Genomic DNA, 20,582 nt, shown 5'->3' on the forward strand with positions numbered 1-20,582 from the left:
AGAGTGGCCTATCAGCTGACAGGCCACTCAGCCAATCACAGGCCGGGACCGCCTGTATATCGTTAGTCGCCGCCCGCTGATCGTTGTATTTATTACATGGAACGATAATCGGTCGAATCGGAACGATAATCGATTCGGCCGATTATCGTTCCGTGTAATAGTACCCTTAGGAGCCAGCTAACAAGGACTATGTCAGTGTGACAGATGGAAGACATGAAGCTATGAAGCTTATTTATTCCTATTATTAACCAGAGAGGAAGCCTCATCATCTTCACTCACTAGATACTGTTTTATGCTGAGGGATAATTTCTTAAGTTCTTCTGGGATCCGAAACGTTGTGGCTTACAGCCCGGCCCAGATAACTGTAAAGGACTCTCATCCCACTGGATAGTGGTTCACTGACTCCACATAGACCAACAATCTCCACGGTAACAGCAGTCACCTATTTCTGGCAGTGTTGAAAGATATTAAGCATAAAGAAACTGTTCAAGTTATATACTTCTTATGCAAGTAACAGTCACTGTTGTACCTCACTGCCCCGACTCCCTGTTGTCTGGATTATTCTGCCCCTCATCACCGTTAGAAAAATCTATATCTATGTCTATATTCATACTATAACCAATATTAGAGTCATACTAAAATATATTCATAGAATAGGTATGCGCTTATGGAACTTATGTGATTGCGCCCAATCTTGAAGATGGAGAAGCTTATTAAGGCAAGATATAATGGTTTGCAATAAATTAGAATATCAACAAAAAGTTTTTTTTGTTTTTTTCCAGTAATTCAATTCAAAAAGTGACCTTATGTATTCTATAGGGTCATTACATACAGAGTAAACTTTTTTAAGCGTTTATTTCTGTTAAAGTTAATGATTATGGATTACAGCCAAGAAAAACCCAAAAGTCAGTATTTAAGAAAATTAGAATATTAGATAAAACCAACTCAAATGTCGATGAAATAAAAGTCTGTAAATGCCCTCATAACTTGGTCGGGGCACCTTTTGCATGAATGACGGCATCAATGCAGCCATGGAGGCGATCAGCTGATGGCACTGCAGAGGGGTTAGTGATGCCCAGGTTGCTGTGATAGTGGCCTTCAGCTCGTCTGCATTGTTGGACCTGGTGTCTTTCATCTTCCTCTTGACAATACCCCATAAATTCTCTATGGGGTTAAGGTCTGGTGAGTTTGCTGGCAAATCAAGCAACGCTTCTGGCGTTGTTTATTGGTCAGGAGTGACACATGGGATGCAGCACTTGTGGCCCATGTCCTGCAGACATCTGGATGTGCTTGTGGCTTTTGAAGCACTGACTCCAGCAGCAGGCCACTCTTTGTGAATCTCTCCCAAATTTTTGAATGGCATTTTCGTTACAATCCTGTAAGTCTGCGGTTCTCCCGGTTCCTTGTGCACCTTTTTCTACCACACTTTTTCCTTCCACTCAACTTTCCATTAATATGCTTTGATACAGCACTCTGAGAACAGCCAGCTTCTTTAGCAATGAATTTTTGTGGCTTACGCTCCTTGTGGAGTGTGTGAATGACTGCCTTCTGGACATCTGTCAAGTCAGCAGTCTTCCCCATGATTGTGTTGCATACTGAACCAGACTAAGGAACCTTTTATAACTCTTAGGAAGCCACTGCAGGTGTTTTGGGTTAATTATTCTAATTTTCTGAAATACTGACTGACTAATACTAATTTCATCGACATTTGAGTTGTCTTGGGTTTTTGACTTTTGGGTTTTTCTTGGCTGTAATCCATAATCATTAACTTTAATAGAAATAAACGCTTAAAAAAAGTTCACTCTGTATGTAATGACTCTATAGAATATATGAGGTCACTTTTTGAATTGAATTACTGGGGAAAAAAAGACTTTTTGTTAATATTCTAATTTATTGCAAACCACTCTATATAACCAAGATGTAGACAATATTTATCCGAAACGTATATCATAGGTTAAGTACTGAATATATAGAGATGTTAGATAAGATAGTGAAGAGGCGTAGGTGAGCGGAAATAAAGCCTAGTGCCCTTTGTCTGCTCTCTGCACTTCTACGTTAACCACAAGACCCATGTATTTAATGTGAAAACAAGTTGTACTTTGTGGAAGCTCTTCTTGAATTAACTTGTCGACAAACAATAAATCTTAATCTTATACTCAGATCATCTGTGATTGATAGACAAAGAAATTCTCCTGCCAATCACCATCAAGGGCTTCTCCATTAACACCTCAGGCAGCAGTACAAGTACCATCATCACCACACACCTGGGTTCCGTCCCTCTCTGTAACCTCTGTGGCCGTATTTACCTCAGGAGTTGGGAGAGAGTTATTACCCCTCGGCCTGTGACAGGATATATCTTCACTTATTCATCATAACCTCCATCCTCCCTAAGATACATTTAGGCTGTACAACCAACACCGACCTATGCAGAGATCACTCCACAAAAAGAACTAAAATAGTCCAATGTTTTTATTGTATCTTTTTTACCTTTTCTTCTCTTTGTCTACTTTTATTGTAATGCCTTTACTTTACCTTTTTAGCTTTTTGTATGTGTAATATCTATACTGCTGTAACACACTGAATTTCCCCATGGTGGGACTATTAAAGGACTATCTTATCTAACCTGTGGTAGTTGTACCCAAATAGGCACGAAACTATTGCCAAAGAGTAGGGCCGGATCTGCACCTTCTCAGGGGCGCAGTGATAGTAAATGAGCCCCATAGAAGATGGAAGTAATAGAGAGGAGCAGCTGGAGGGGAAAGAAGATAGAAGTGAGAAGTGTTGTGTGCAGGAGATGGTGTCATACTACTGATACTGTTTCACCTATTGAACAGTCTGGGGAGGCTTATAGGATGTGCGGAGTCCAGTACAGCATAGGGCAGATGCACGATAACACGGCTGATGGACGCTCAGCTTGGTTGCATGTGCTTCCTGGCAGAAGGATGTTCCAGAGGAAGGTGAAAAGCAGATAAACATTACAGCTACTGGCAAATAACAATGCGGTCATAGGGTTAGATACAATGATATATAGAGAAATATAAGGGGATAACTATAAGGGTATAGGCAGTAGTAAGTCCCATAGAGTGGATATCATGAGGTCAGAGGGACAGACAGGTGACACTATGGTAAGAAATATGGACAATCCAAGTCCTACCTGGGCAATGTGAGGACCTGGAGGGGGATATTGTATCCACAAGGGAAGGAAATGTCTCAGAAAGGCTGGAGTGCCTGGAGAGGAAGGATATATAGATGTACACTGTGACACCCCCACTAGGCACAGCTGCCCTGGAGTTACCATGGTGGTGTTATAGTGTACAGGGCAGGTGTGTCTAGTGGTGGTGTTATAGTGTACAGGGCAGGTGTGTCTAGTGGTGGTGTTATAGTGTACAGGGCAGGTGTGTCTAGTGGTGATGTTATAGTGTGCAGGGCAGGTGTGTCTAGTGGTGGTGTTATAGTGTGCAGGCAGGTGTGTCTAGTGGTGATGTTATAGTGTGCAGGGCAGGTGTGTCTAGTGGTGGTGTTATAGTGTGCAGGGCAGGTGTGTCTAGTGGTGGTGTTATAGTGTGCAGGGCAGGTGTGTCTCCCCTACACAGTGTGAATAGTACAGAGACAGCCCATACTACCTGTATAACATCCGTAATCCAGTCATTGTGTTTCTGCATAAACAACACCGGCCTAACCTTCATGGAGGACAATGCTTCAGCTCACAGAGGTCACAGTATTATTGGGGAGCGGCTGCCGGAGACTGGGGGACCTCACATGGAGCGGCTGCTGGAGACTGGGGGACCTCACATGGAGCGGCTGCTGGAGACTGGGGGATCTCACATGGAGCGGCTGCTGGAGACTGGGGGACCTGACATGGAGCGGCTGCTGGAGACTGGGGGACCTCACATGGATCGGCTCCTGGAGACTGGGGGACCTCACATGGAGCAGCTGCTGTAGACTGGGGGACCTCACATGGAGCGGAATGTAATCTCCATACTTGAATCACACTGAAGACCAATGGAATGAGCTGAGTGTCTGTGTAGTGGCTGGTAACTCTCTACCCCAGAATCTCAGTGACCTGGGGGCCGCCCCACAAGTACAGTGGGATGCCATACCGCAGCAGACAAAAAGGAGACATGTGACCAGCAGGAGACGGCATTGTCATCAACATTTTACGCTTTCTATAAATTCCACCCGCAAGCAAAATATCCCTAACTTTTTGTAAGTAATGTATATATCATAATTACACACATACAGCTCAGCTACATGTACATTACACATATACAGCTCAGCTACATGTACATTACACATATACAGCTCAGCTACATGTACACTACACATATACAGCTCAGCTACATGTACATTACACACATATACAGCTCAGCTACATGTACATTACATATATACAGCTCAGCTACATGTACATTACACCTATACAGCTCAGTTACATGTACATTACACACATATACAGCTCAGCTACATGCACATTACACACATATACAGCTCAGCTACATGTACATTACACACATACAGCTCAGTTACATGTACATTACACATATACAGCTCAGCTACATGTACATTACACACATACAGCTCAGCTACATGTAAATTACACATATACAGCTCAGCTACATGAACATTACACATATACAGCTCTACTGTGTACATATACAGCTCAGCTACATGTACATTACACACATATACAGCTCAGCTACATGTACATTACACACATATACAGCTCAGCTACATGTACATTACACATATACAGCTCTACTACATGTACATTACACATATACAGCTCTACTACATGTACATTACACACATATACAGCTCAGCTACATATACATTACACATATACAGCTCAGCTACATGTACATTACACACATACAGCTCAGCTACATGTACATTACACACATACAGCTCAGCTACATGTACATTACACACATACAGCTCAGCTACATGTACATTACACACATACAGCTCAGCTACATGTACATTACACACATATACAGCTCAGCTACATGTACATTACATATATACAGCTCAGCTACATGTACATTACACAGATACAGCTCAGCTACATGTACATTACACATACAGCTCAGCTACATGTACATTACACATATACAGCTCAGCTACATGTACATTACACACATACAGCTCAGCTACATGTACATTACACACATATACAGCTCAGCTACATGTACATTACACACATACAGCTCAGCTACATGTACATTACACACATATACAGCTCAGCTACATGTACATTACACACATACAGCTCAGCTACATGTACATTACACACATACAGCTCAGCTACATGTACATTACACACATACAGCTCAGCTACATGTACATTACACATATACAGCTCAGCTACATGTACATTACACATATACAGCTCAGCTACATGTACATTACACACATACAGCTCAGCTACATGTACATTACACACATACAGCTCAGCTACATGTACATTACACACATACAGCTCAGCTACATGTAAATTACACATACAGCTCTAGGCTATATTCACACTACGTAAGAGACCGGCCGTTCCGTGACCCCAGCCGGGTTACCTAAGTGCTGGCCGGATGCTCCGTCCGGCCGTAGAGCTCTGATGCGGGCGCCTCATCCGCGCGCCCGCATCAGAGTTTCCCATAGCACACAGTGAAGCAAACGCCAGAGCCGCTCGCTTCACTGTGTGAACTGACAGGGCTTTCTGCGGCCGGAATTGACTGAATTCCGGTCACAGAAAACTGACATGTCAGTTTTTTGCGGCCCTGTATGGGATCCCGGCCTGGAGCGTGTACAATGTGTGTACTCTCCGGCCGAGATCCCATAGCTTCATAGGCTGTGTTCCTCTGCACTAAAACTACGGCCGTTGTTGCCATTGGCAACAACGGCCGTAGTTTTACGCAGTGTGAACATAGCCCTGCTGTGTACACATACAACACATACAGACAGAGTCACATCACACACACAGCTCTGCTGCATACACATCACTTCAGCTCATCCAGCACAGCAAAGTCCTGCATACACTGAGCAGCAGCCCCTGATCATGTGACTCCTCCTCCTCCATGTGACTGATCACATGACTGTGACATCATGGCAGGTCCTGGAAGCACACTGGTTCCTATTTCCTGCTTGTAAGCTCAACATAACTCCGCCCCTCTTGCTGACATCACACTCAAAGGAGACGATACACTCTAGCATCTACCACAGCTCTGCAGGTGGAGGGATAAGTGGAGTCACCGCAGGGAAGGAGGATTAACCCCTTCAGGACTGGGCAGTTTTGAGTTGTGAGGATGAAGGTTTTCTGTTTTCTTTCTATGACATCACAAGAGCTCAAACATCTTACACATTCATAACTTGTCTCTTCCTATCACTGTGCCGGGATTGTTGTAGTTTTTCTTCCCATTCTTTATTATACATTGTATCCTCTACTTTCTATTCATCTCTCCAGGATCCTCTGCTGATATCTTCTATATAAGAGACCGACCCATCAACCATGGAGAGAGACAGAGACAAGATGGCCGAGAGGATAATAACCCTCACCCTACACATACTCTTCCTGCTTACTGGGGAGGTGAGGGATTCTGGGAGTGATGTCATCATGACATCATTCTTATCTATGGAATAACAGATGGATAGGACTGGGGAGGTGAGGGATTCTGGGAGTGATGTCATCATGACATCATTCTTATCTATGGAATAACAGATGGATAGGACTGGGGAGGTAAGGGATTCTGGGAGTGATGTCATCATGACATCATTCTTATCTATGGAATAACAGATGGATAGGACTGGGGAGGTGAGGGATTCTGGGAGTGATGTCATCATGACATCATTCTTATCTATGGAATAACAGATGGATAGGACTGGAGAGGTGAGGGATTCTGGGAATGGATGGAGTGATAGTAATGTGTCTCTCCATACACAGGATTACACAGTAGTGAAGAAGTCCTCTAGTGGGCGCTGTGGGGCCCCTGGGTGTGAAGGATGGGGAAGAACCCTGAGCCCAATCCCGGGGCCCCTGATACATGAGGAAATGGAGGAAGAGAAGATCCTAGAAGTCACCAACAAGATGGTGGAGCTGCTGAGTGGAGAGGTGAGACTGTGGCTGCTGGGAATGCTGGGACATTATACAGTAACACCACTGGAGGGGTGGGGGGGATGACTGTGTGATCATTGTGTGTGTCAGGTTCCTATAAGGTGTCAGGACGTGGCGGTCTATTTCTCCATGGAGGAGTGGGAGTATGTAGAAGGACACAAGGATCAGTACAAGGATGTGATGCTGGAGGATCAGCAGCCCCTCCCATCAGCAGGTAATAGACAGGACTATATACACACCTCCTCTCTGTATTATCTGGATGGAAAGAATGAATTCAGTCTCTGTATGTGTTCCCTCCAGTCAGATCCAGTAAGAGAACAGCACCAGAGAGATGTCCCCGTCCTCTTCTTCCTCAGGATCAGGATCAGGTAGATGGAGATGTTCCCTATGATGTGTACATCCCACCTGACTTCTCCTACTGTCTGATGACTTTTACAATATTTCTCTCACATCTTATGAATCAGGGTGAAGATCTAATTGAGATTAATGCTACAGATATGACAATAAAAGAAGAAGAAGAGACAGATGACAGCAGTAATAAGCAGGATGACATTCCTATGGGGAAAGATTTGAACTATATTAATTACACAATAGTAAAAAAAGAAGAGACAGATGACAGCAGTGATGAGCAGTATAAGGAGGACATCACTACAGGTAACCGCCCAGGTGAGTAGTGACCACTAAATGCAGAGAACAGTCACACATTCTCCTCAGTCACCGGCTGTAACTATTCTGTGTGGAATATTATAAGCTCTGTGTCCTGTCAGTTTTCCAGCTATATAATCATTTAGCCTAAATTCTAATATAACATAGATGAATATGTGACACGGCTGCAGGGAATAACACATGATGTGTGTATAATATATAGAATATAGTCATATAATGTGTGTGCGCTTGGTTGTGCCACTCTTAACCCATTGTCTACAAATCACATTTTAGTTGTATATACATATATTGATATATCCTTAACCCCTTCCGGCACCACGATGTACAGTTTTGTCACTGCCGGTAAGATGGTATAGAGAGGATGGCCCTCACCTCCTACTAGTAACTGGGGGCTGCTGCTAATAGCCAGCATGGATGCGATCATCTTTTCCAACTACTTAACCATTTATAAACTGTCAAAACTGACCACCCTGTTTTCTATCACACAACCAGTTACTTACCCATTTGCATACTTTTTCCCCCGAGTCCCAGCATCCACATTTTATAGACCAACCTTTCATGCGGCACAGTATCAAATGCCTTTGAAAAGTCCAGATACACAACATCCACAGCCTCCCCCAGGTCCAGTCTGTAACTCACCTCTTCATAGAGGCCGATCAGATTAGTCTGACAGGACCGATCCCTGATAAACCCATGCTGGTGCATCTCTTACAAACCCCTCAAATACTTTACCTACTATAGATGTTAGACTTACGGGCCTGTAGTTTCCAGTAGGGCTGGGCGATATGGCCTAAAATTTATATCACGATATAATTTGATGCATGCACGATATAACGATATATCACGATATATAAATTTTTTTTTGTGTGTATACTCACCCCCCCCCTTGCCAGTCATCAGCCTTCCCCTGTGCCAGTGATCAGCCCTCCCCTATGCCTTCAGCCCCCTTTGTGCCAGTTATCACCCCCCTTGCCAGTCATCAGCCTTCCCCTGTGCCATCAGCCCACCCTGTGCCAGTGATCAGCCCTCCCCTGTGCCATCAGCCCCCCTTGCGCCAGTCATCAGCCCCCCTTGCCAGTCATCAGCCTTCCCCTGTGCCATCAGCCCACCCTGTGCCAGTCATCAGCCCTCCCTTGTGCCAGTTATCACCCGCCTTGCCAGTCATCAGCCCCCCTTGCCAGTCATCAGCCTTCCCCTGTGCCATCAGCCCACCCTGTGCCAGTCATCAGCCCTCCCTTGTACCAGTTATCACCCGCCTTGCCAGTCATCAGCCCCCCGTTGCCAGTCATCAGCCCCCCGTTGCCAGTCATCAGCCCCCCGTTGCCAGTCATCAGCCCCCCCCCAGTGCCAGTCATCTCCCCTCTCAGTTTTCCAGCCATTTCATGTGCCAGCCATCATGTCCCCCCAGCCAGGGCCATCATCAGCCCCATGCCAAGCCATCTGCCGCCCCCGACCCCTCTGCTACTTACCTTTCCTGCAGGGCTGGCTGATGGAGTCCGCGAGGCGAGACGGGCCGTGTCTTCTTCCCAGCATGCACTGGGAGACCTGACGTCACACGCATCAGCGCGCTAGCGCGCTGACTATGCGTGAACGGAAGGCCCTGCAGCGCGGTACCACGGAGCGGTAAGTGAGAAGCTTATTCACTACCGCTCCGTGGTATATCGCGATATGACGATATGCCAAAAATCTATATCGTCAACCGAATTGATGACGATATTTTGGCATATCGTTTATATCGCCCAGCCCTAGTTTCCAGGATCACTCTTTGACCCCTTTTTGAATATTGGTACCACATTAGCTATGCGCCAGTTCTGTGGAACAATCCCTGTTATAGAATCTATAAATATTAGAAATAATGGTCTGTCCAACACAGTACTCAATTCTTGCAAAACTCTAGGATGGATACCTTCTGGGCCCGGTGACTTATGGATTTTAATGTTTTTAAGGCATCTTCCCACTTCTTGTTGTGTTAGGCAGGTGAGATTTATGGGAGGATTTACATTATCCCTAGTCATGTCGTCTGTTATGGCATTCTCCTCTGTGAATACAGTAGAGAAGAATGTATTTAGTAGATTGGCCTTTTCCTCTTCCCCCTCCACCATTACACCCAGATTATTTTTGAGGGGGCCAACATTTTCGGTTTTCAGTCTTTTGTTATTTATATAGGTGAAGAACATTTTGGGATTCGTTTTACTTTCTGTGGCTATCCCTCTTTCTGTTGCAATTTTTGCTTCTTTTATTTGTTTTTTACACATTCTATTCTTCTGTCTATAGTTGCTCAATGCTTCCCCACTACCTTCTTGTTTTAGTAGTCTGAATGCTTGTTTCTTATCATTTATTGCACCCCTTACAGCTGTAGTTAACCACATTGGTTTGCTCCTATTTCTACTACTTTTCCCATATGGTATGTGTCATTCACACGATTTACCCAGGATGCTCTAAACCCCTTAAGGACCGGGCCAATTGTCACTTTTGCGTTTTCATTTTTTCCTCCTCGCCTTCTAAGACCCATTACTGTTTTATTTTTCCACCTACAGGGCCATGTGAGGGTTTGTTTTTTCAGGAGCAGGTGTACTTTGTAATGGCACCCTTCAATCTGCCATAAAATGAATGACAGAACACCCAAAATATCATTTATGGGGTGAACTTGGGTCAAAAAATGTGATTCTGCAATTTTGGGGGTTTCATGTTTACGTAATACACTTTACTGTAAAACTGGCATTTTTCCTTTATTCTATAGGTCGGTCTGAACACAGCGATATGCAGGTTTACTAGGTTTTCTAACATTTTACTATTTTTATTAGCAGTAAAACTTCTTTTTTTTTTTTGCAAATAGGTGGATTTAAAATGGCCCTATAGTGACTCTTATAGCGCTTTTATTTTTTCACCTACGGGGTCGTATGGGGTGTCATTTTTTTTCATCATGATCTATAGTTTTTATTAGTAACATTTTTTTTAGATTAAATGTATTGATCGCTTTTTATAAATTTTTTTATACATAAAATGTCATTAAAAAAAAGCAATCTCTGCGGTTTTTTACCACTTTTCGTTCACGCTGTTCACCGTAATAATTACGCACGCTACGGTATATAACATGTTAATTATTATTATTTTTATGTGTTTTATATAAAAAATAGAAAGGGGGGTTATTTCCATTTATTTCTTTTATTGGGGGAGGGGCTTTGTGGCATTTTGTAAAACATTTATTTTTTTATTTATTTACACTTTTATAGTTCCCTTAGGGAACTATCACATTCATACATTGGATAAGTAACACTGATCCCTGCTATGCAATAGCATTGCAGGAATCACTGTTATCTGTGGTCATCTGGTAGAGCCTGCCTGTGGCAGACTGAATGAGAAGATTGAAGACCTAACTGCACGGAGGAAGGTAAGAGACCTCAGGCAGTCAGGCCATACGATCGGGAGCGTGGCTGCGGGGGTCCCGATCACTAAGTGACCGGAGATGCCCGGTCACTTATACTTAAACGCCAATATACTTAAACGCAATTGCAGCATTTAAGGGGTTAATTGCGGGCGACTGCCTGCTATTGAGGGTGAGGGCCTGTCTGCAGATAGCAGCTGTTCCTCACCCGCTATGGAGCGAGCTCAGCTCGTGAGCCTGCTCCATACCCCGGCAGTGCGTACATTTACGCCCTCCTGCGTTACGGCACAGGCAGTGGGGGCATAAATGTACGCCTGTGGTTGTTAAGGGGTTAAATATGTCCCATTTCTCTTGTGTACTTTTATTTCTGAAGGCATTGTCCCAGTCTATGTCCCCAATGTCCTCTCTTAGTTTTTGGAAATTAGCCTTCCTGACATTTAATGTTTTTGTAGCCCCTCTACTAAGCATTTTATTGAAGGATAATTGAAAACTTACTATGTTGTGGTCACTATTACCTAGGTGACCCCCCCACCTCTATTTTTGATATTCTGTCTGGCCTACTGGTTAAGATCAGGTCCAGAAGTACCCCCCTCTTATTGGTTCCTGTACTAGTTGGGAAAGGTAATTATCTTTTACTATTTCCAAAAACCCAGGTAGTTAAACTCCCCCATAATAATGACTTCCCCCTGCTTTGCTGACGCATCTATTTGTCTTATAAAGAGATTTTCTACTTCTTCCACTATACTTGGAGATTTATAACTCTCTCCTATAAGAATTTTATTATTCTTCGTCCCTCCCCTTATTTCTACACAAAGAGACTCCACATTATCATCACTTATATCCTCCTGCAGAATAGGCAGACCCCTCCCCCTTTCTTATTTTTATGGTAATTTCTGAATAGACTATAACCCTGGATATTAACCGCCCATCTATAACTTTCATCCAGCCATGTCTCGCTTATCCCCACTATATCATATTTCTCTTCCACTATTATGAGTTCTAATTCCTCAGCTTTATTAGTGAGGCTTACTCTCAGATGTAATAACAGATATCAGCTCTTTATAAGGGACATATCAGAGTCCAGAACTTTCCATTTCTGCAATATGTTTATGGTTCTATTACTCCAAAATACCAGAAATGCTGTTTTCTGCTTTGCAGATGATTCTACCTGGAGCTCAGGGTCACATCAGATCTCCTCAGAGGATCATATCACACAAGATACATATGAGAGGCAAGTCTCATTTTCTGATCCATCACAGCAAGCTGACATTTACAGTAAAGACTATGAACATCAAAGAGCAAATACAGCAAAGCTTCAGTTTTCATGTTCACAGTGTGAAAAAAGCTTTACTCATAAAAGAAGTCTGAAGAGACATCAGATAACTCATACAGAGGAGAACCCATTTTCATGTTCAGAATTTGAGAAATGTTTTACTCAAAACTCTTCAGTTGTTCATCATGAAAGAATTCAAACAGGAGAGAAGCCTTATTCATGTTCAGAATGTGGGAATTGTTTTGCTCAAAAATCAGATCTTGATCGACATAAAAAAACTCACACCGGAGAGAAGTTATTTTCATGTTCAGAATGTGGGGTATGTTTTACTCGGAAATCAAGTCTTTTACAACATCAAATAATTCACACAGGAGAGAGGCCGTTTTCATGTCTGGAATGTGGGAAATGTTTTAAACAGAAATCAAGTCTTTTTTACCATAAAAATATTCACACGGGAGAGAAGCCATTTTCATGTTCAGAATGTGGAAAATGTTTTGCTCAGAAATCAACTCTACTTTACCATAAAAACATTCACACAGGAGAGAGGCCATTTTCATGTTCAGAATGTGGAAAATGTTTTAGTCATCAATCACATCTTGTTGGACATCAAAGAACTCACACAGGGGAGAAGCCATTTTCATGTTTAGAATGTGGAAAATGTTTTAATCATAAATCACATCTTGTTGGACATCAAAGAACTCACACAGGGGAGAAGCCATTTTCATGTTCAGAATGTGGAAAGTGTTTTAGTACGAAACCAATCCTTCTTAGACACTCAACAATTCACACAAAAGCGAGGCCATTTTCATGTCCAGAATGTGGAAAATGTTTTGCTCTGAAATTAACTCTTGTTAACCATCAAATAACTCACACTGGGGAGAAGCCATTCTCATGCTCTGAATGTGGAAGATGTTTTTCTAGGAAATCAGCTCTTATTGCACATCAAAAAATCCACAAAAGGGAGAATCCATTTTCTTGTTAAAAATGAGGTAAATGAATATAAAGGATTGCAAAATGATCATAAAGGAAAATAGGTTCTTGTTAAACATCAAAGAACTCTCACAGTGGTGATGCCGTGTTCATGCAGTGAATGTATGAAGTGTTTTAATTCCAACGCAAATTTTGTTTTCTGTTTTAAGGTGTAGTTAAACCTAGTTGAATATCTAAGAATTCACAAAGGGGAAAAGTGATTTTCAAGTTCAGAATGTGGGAATTATTGTACTTTGAAATCAATGCTTGTTAGACAGCATTTGGACCTGACACAAGTTTCTGACAGTGTTATATAGGTCACAGCACCCTATTCAACATGGTACCTGTAGCTTATCCGTCCATGTAGCAGAAAATGTGCAATCTTAGTGTGACCGAATGTAGGTGTTACTGAGCGCGGCACAGCCATTTGGTCACGCTAAGATTGCACATTTTCTGCTACATGGATGGATCCAAGTGCTGACAGGTTCCCTTTAAGAACTCACACAGGGGATTAGCCATTTTTATGCTCAGACTGTGGAAAATGTTTAAACCAAATATTAGTGGGAGGGACACTTGTGATCTGAAGAGGGGGAAATGTACTTAATACCTGGATATTCTGTTTAGACTCCTACAAGTATTAGATTATATAAGTATATAGGCTTAGGAAAATTTGGCCAACAAATAGCAAGGGGGGGGGGGAGGTAGGACAGGAGGGAGCTGGCTAAAGGGCATGTGCAGGAACCAACTCCTATGGGCCAAATCCTGTGGAGAACTTCAGGGCCCCGTAAGCCATATAGTAAGTGTGCACACAAAACCAGAGATTTTCTCCTATTTCCTTCCTTATCTAAATATGTATTGTGAAATACAGGCATGGGACTAACAACTAACAAATGTATATACATGTAAAAAGCACCTAGCTTGGTTGATAATTTTAACTCACATTTTGTTGTGCTCGCTATCTGTTTAAAATGGTTGATTAAAAGTTGTGTGTTACTTATTTCCCAAAGTTGTTAATGCAGATGACTTTCATCCCTAGGTCAAAAGGATAACAATCTGTTCCACTGTGTGTGTGCTCTGAAGTCTTCGTCACATTAGGAACAACCCATCTCTAGCAGATGGGCTACCTCTTAAGAGGCATATACAAAAATAAAAGTCAGATTCTAGTCTATTCCTCTCTAAAATAAAAGGTATGGGGGTGGCTTTGCTTTATCTTTGTTCATTGGCTGCAGGTTTTTAGATTCTTCTTAATCGTCTGAGAAGGTGAAATCGGCATACATAGTTGGAGTTGCTTCTTCAACATCTGGAATTCCTCCTGAAACAATATCTATTAGCATCAAGTTAATTTCAATCCTCGTCATAAAGAGCTAATAGAGAAGTTATTGAGAATTGGGCTTAATCGCTGTATAGTTCTATCGATTTGTGGTTGGTGATGGATAGATATCAAAGGGATAATGGTAATGGAGTGTATTCTGAGCAGAGACTGGTTACAGGTGGAGGCCACAAGGGTCTTTTCTGGGTACAGCTGTTTTAATATGGTTGAAAGTGACATAGAAGGTTTGGTAGGTAAAGATAGTGACATAGGGGAAGGTTTGGTAGGTAAGGATAGTGACATAGGAGAAGGTTTGGTAGGTAAGGATAGTGAGATGGGAGAAGGTTTGGTAGGTAAGGATAGTGACATAGGAGAATGGCTGGTAGGTAAGTAGAGTAACATAGGAGAAGGGTGGGTAGATAAGGTTAGGGACATAGGAGATGGTTTGGTGGGTAAGGATAGTGACATAGGAGAATCTGTTTGTTAACACAAATGTGTGCAATAGGGCTAGTATTCCTGGAAGAGTCTGTAATATGAAAATGATTTAGCTTTACTAGATAAGTGGCCCAAACAATGTATCAAATGTGTCCAAACATGTCATATCAGTAATACTGGATTAGCAAAGACTTTAGAAGAGAAGGAATGGTAAGGTTATAGGCAGTAGTGAGTCCCATAGCGGGGATACCATGAGGTCAGAAGGACAGACAGGTGACACTATGGTAAGAAATATGGACAATCCAAGTCCTACCTGGGCAATGTGAGGAGTAACGGGGACAGAAATATTGTATCCAGAAGGGAAAGTAACATCTCAGAAAGGCTGGCGTGCCCGGAGAGGAAGGAAATATGGAGTCAGAGCCGGAGGTACAAGATCTAAACTAGAAATACACTGTAACACAACCACTAGATACACCTGTCCTGGAGTTACCAAGGTGGAGTTATAGTGTACAGGGCAGGTGTGTCTCCCCTACGCAGTTTGGATAGTACAGAGACAGCCCATACTACTTGTATAACATCAGTTATCCAGTCATTGTGTTTCTGCATGGACAACACAGCCACATAATGTCATCTTCATGGAGGAAAATGCTCTAGGTCATTGAGGTCACAGCATTATTAGAGAACGGCTGCTGGAGACTGGGGGGCCTCACATGGAGCGGCTGCTGGAGACTGGGGGACCTCACATGGAGCGGCTGCTGGAGACTGGGGGATCTCACATGGAGCGGCTACTGCTGGAGACTGGGGGACCTGACATGGAGCGGCTGCTGGAGACTGGGGGACCTCACATGGAGCGGCTGCTGCTGGAGACTGGGGGACCTCACATGGAGCGGCTGCTGCTGGAGACTGGGGGACCTCACATGGAGCGGCTGCTGGAGACTGGGGGACCTCACATGGAGTGACTGCTGCTGGAGACTGGGGGACCTCACATGGAGCGGCTGCTGGAGACTGGGGGACCTCACATGGAGCGGCTGCTGCTGGAGACTGGGGGACCTCACATGGAGCGGCTGCTGCTGGAGACTGGGGGACCTCACATGGAGCGGCTGCTGGAGACTGGGGGACCTCACATGGAGCGGCTGCTGCTGTAGACTGGGGGACCTCACATGGAGCGGCTGCTGGAGACTGGGGGACATCACGTGGAGCGGCTGCTGGAGACTGGGGGACCTCACATGGAGCGGCTGCTGGAGACTGGGGGACCTCACATGGAGCGGTATGTAATCTCCAGACCTAGAAAACCTATGGGATTAGCTGAGTGGCTGTGTAGAGGCTGGTAATTCTGTACCCTAGTAACCTGGGGGCCGCCCTTTAGGTGCAGTGGGATGCCATGCCTCAGCACACAATAAGGAGACATGTGACCAGCAGGAGACAACATTGTCAGCTGTAATTGATGCTCAGGGTCACATGTTGTTGGGGTGTACAGTACCCACCACCAGGGGAGGATTTTGTTTCAGTAAATTAAAATGAGGAAATTAATATATTCCCCATGACATAATATAACTAGATCCGGAACTTTTTACGTTTTCTATTAATTCTACCACCAAGCAAAATATCCCTAACTTTTTGTGAGTAATGTATATATCATACTTACACATATACAGCTCAGCTACATGTACATTACACACATACAGCTCTACTGTGTACACATACAGCTCAGCTACATGTACATTACACATATACAGCTCAGCTACATGTACATTACACACATACAGCTCAGCTACATGTACATTACACATACAGCTCCGCTACATGTACATTACACACATACAGCTCTACTGTGTACACATATACAGCTCAGCTACATGTACATTACACACATACAGCTCTACTGTGTACACATACAGCTCAGCTACATGTACATTACACACATACAGCTCAGCTACATGTACATTACACACACATACAGCTCAGCTACATGTACATTACACACATACAGCTCAGCTACATGTACATTACACACATATACAGCTCAGCTACATGTACATTACACACATATACAGCTCAGCTACATGTACATTACACATACAGCTCCGCTACATGTACATTACACACATACAGCTCTACTGTGTACACATACAGCTCAGCTACATGTACATTACACACATACAGCTCAGCTACATGTACATTACACACATACAGCTCAGCTACATGTACATTACACACATACAGCTCAGCTACATGTACATTACACACATACAGCTCCGCTACATGTACATTACACACATACAGCTCTATGGGACTCGCAGACAGTGAAGCGGGAGAGCACAGGGGCGAGCGGCAGAATCCGTGCAAAGTTGAGCGGATTTCTCAGTGTGAACGCACCCTCAGAGCTCCATCTGGTGGAGATGAGAAAATTTACAATATAAGTGAAGCACTCCATTAGCTCGGCTTGCCAGGCTGCTGCCTTTGATCTCTGTGCCGCTCCTCTGTGGGTGCCGGGAAAAGTTGGAGCCAGTCTCGGGAAACTGGAAGAAGTTTCCCAGGACTGGATTGAGCTTTTCCTGGCACCCACAGAGAAGATCAAAGGCAGCAGCCTGGTAAGCCGACTGCTGAGCTAATGGAGCGTCTCGCTTATACTGTAAATTCGCTCATCTCTGTCATCTGGTAGAGATGAACATAAAAATTTCTCCTCCCAGTGGACTAGCTGATTAAATCTGACAAGCATTGATTTCACAATAAAACATTTCCCACATACCATAAAAATTGATTTGGTACTGTGTGAATTTCCTTATGAATAATAAGACTTGCTTTCATGGTAAAACATTTCCTACAGTCTGAACATAAAAATTGTTGCACCCCTGTGTAAATTCTCAGAATTTTCACTTAGCTTTGACATACTGCTCACATTCTGGGCACGAAAATAGCTTCACCCGTTTGCATCCTCTGAAGTTTATCAGAAAATTTGAAGTAAAACACTTTCCACATTCATTGCATGAACACTGCATTGCTCCCGTGTAAGCGTGCGGTTTTTCTTTTATAGCATTTACAACATTCTGAACATTAATAAGATTTCTCCCCTGTGTGCATCCTTTGATGTTCAACAAACTTTGATTTCTGAGTAAAACATCTCCCACATTCTGAACATGAAAATGTCTTCTCCCCTGTTTTTTTTAAGCTTTATTGGAGTAATATACAGAAAAAACAAGATTTTTTTTTACAAGACAACCAAAAGCAAAAGTGTTGTAGTAATCCAACAAAGTAATATACATCCACATAGCCCAAAACATTTAGGGAAGAGACAAAACAACGGTCCAATATGAACCTTTATACAGTCGTCACAAGTAACATATTAATTGGTTCGGCCCTGACTTCATGAGTTGAGGAAGCTGTCAGCGGAGAATCGCACCACATAAATATAAAATAATCCTGAGATCTTGCAGTTTTCATTCTCACCACTGGGGCTAAAACTAAGCTGAGACTTCCTGTCGTGTCTGTGGTGATAAGAGGAGGCTGCAGTAAAGAGATCTGTACAGCATTGCAGCATCATGTGACACCAGTAGTTAGAGGAGACAATAGCAGCTCCCTGTGGAAGGACCTCTTCACAGGTCACAGAGCGCGCTCAGTAATGTTTCACATTCATATTAAGGGGATAGACTGTCTATTGTCGTCTATGTCCATGAGTCTGTACACACATTAGTCTGTACACACCTTTAATCTCACTCAAAACTGGAAGCCTGACAGATAAAAGATGAGAATAACTGGAAAGTCAAAACTTTTTCGGTATATCGGAACACTGGAAAACTGTGTGAGTAGCGGCTTGTACTTTCCGGATTGTTTTGTGGATCGCCATAACGATGCAGTTAGTCAACTGCTCCATAGTCCTGTAAGACCGCTAGGGGCACTGGGGGGCCCCCCCATTGACGATCCGGCCCACTCTATTGATTAGCATTAGATAGGGGAGGACCGGCTGGGAGCAGATGGGGCAGGTCAGTGCTCCCAGCAATCTTAATGAACCAAAGACAAACGACCGGATGTAGCCAGCGGGGTCCAGGAGAGGGACACGTCACTGTGTTCGCACCGTAACGGGTGACTAAAACTTTTTGTTTTCCCCCCCACCCGTAATGAATTCCCCCCCCCCCCTCTGCCGGACTTCTCCTTTAAACCACAGTAGTGTCCGTAATTAGTTATGATGGAGATCGCTCTGGGAAGAGACTGGTCGGGCTGTGATAGGGCGGGCGAGCGATAAATCAGCAAGTTCGGGATGCCCGGTAATATACTATGGGGGAGATTTATCAAACTGGTGGAATTGGCTCAGTTGCCCCTAGCAACCAATCAGATTCCACCTTTCATTTTCCAGAGTCTGTGAGGAATGAAAGGTGGAATCTGATTGGTTGCTAGGGGCAACTGAGCCAGTTTCACTTTACACCAGTTTGATAAATCTCCCCCATATCTTCTGCGCAGGGTGGCCAAAGGCTCAATGGACAGGATGAAGCGTAGGGATGACAAGGGGCATCTTTTTCTCCTCCCCTGACCGAGCCGAAATGCAGGGGACAGTAACCCATTGAGGGCAATAGCAGCCTTGGGGCAATGGTATAAAATAGGACCAAAGCAGAATAGGACCGCCACGGCCTCCTGTCGCTCCTCCAATGCGATAGGGGCATCGAGTTCTAGTCTCCTCTGTGAGTTCAGGGAGTCGGCTATCGGCAAGGATGAAGGCTATATCATCTGCGGAGGGGACAAGGCAAGACGAGTACAATTCTGAATAAAAGGAAGCGAATCCACAATATTGAAGCTCGGCGTCAACACTCTACCTAGTTAAGATAATATCTTGAACACAGCTGGAGTTGCATTATTATTATCAACTGAGCATATAGACTCTGTGTGAATTTTTTGATGTTGAAGCAGCTTTGATTTTTTAGTAAAACATTTCCCACATTCTGAACATGCAAATGGCTTCTCCCCTTTGTGACTTTTTTCATGGTAACTGAGATTCGATTTGTGAGTAAAACATCTTCCACATACTGAACATGAAAACGGCTTCGCCCCTGTGTGAATATTTTGATGGTAAAGAAGATGTGATTTTTGGCTAAAACATTTCCCACATTCTGAACATGGAAATGGCTTCTCCCCTGTGTGAATTTTCTCATGTGTAAGCAGATGAGCTTTCTGAGCAAAACATTTGCCACATTCTGAACACGAAAACGGCTTCTCTCCTGTGTGAATTTTTTGATGTTTACGAAGCCTTGAATTCTGAGTAAAACATTTCCCACATTCTAAACATGAAAACAGCTTCTCCCCTGTGTGAATTCTTTGATGGTAAAGAAGTCTTGATTTCTGAGTAAAACATTTCCCACATTCTGAACATGGAAATGGCTCTTCTTTTATGTGAGTTCTCACATGTCTAACAAGATCTCTTGTCCTAGTGAAACATTTTCCACATTCTGAGCAT

General features: G+C 43.5%; 2 protein-coding genes across 2 annotated transcripts in view; one reads left to right on the top strand and one right to left on the bottom strand.

Annotated features, from left to right (window-relative positions):
* The window catches only part of LOC138786591 (oocyte zinc finger protein XlCOF7.1-like), a 496,490-nt gene that overhangs the window by 468,971 nt on the left and 6,937 nt on the right, over nt 1–20,582 (bottom strand). The window lies entirely within an intron of this gene.
* LOC138786595 (gastrula zinc finger protein XlCGF26.1-like) lies at nt 701–14,392 on the top strand. The gene is made up of 3 exons (XM_069963576.1): nt 701–718; nt 7,567–7,768; nt 12,312–14,392. Exons 1-3 carry the CDS (start codon nt 701–703, stop codon nt 13,406–13,408), a joined length of 1,317 nt encoding a protein of 438 aa, XP_069819677.1. The 3' UTR covers nt 13,409–14,392.

This window comes from Dendropsophus ebraccatus, chromosome 3 (genome assembly GCF_027789765.1).
Source record: "Dendropsophus ebraccatus isolate aDenEbr1 chromosome 3, aDenEbr1.pat, whole genome shotgun sequence".
NCBI lineage: Eukaryota > Metazoa > Chordata > Amphibia > Anura > Hylidae > Dendropsophus > Dendropsophus ebraccatus.

Excerpts from the sequence above, each read along its gene's own strand:
- LOC138786595 (XM_069963576.1), top strand. Across the intron at positions 7,769-12,311 it reads CACTACAGGTAACCGCCCAG|ATGATTCTACCTGGAGCTCA; the intron begins GTGAGTAGTGAC and ends TCTGCTTTGCAG.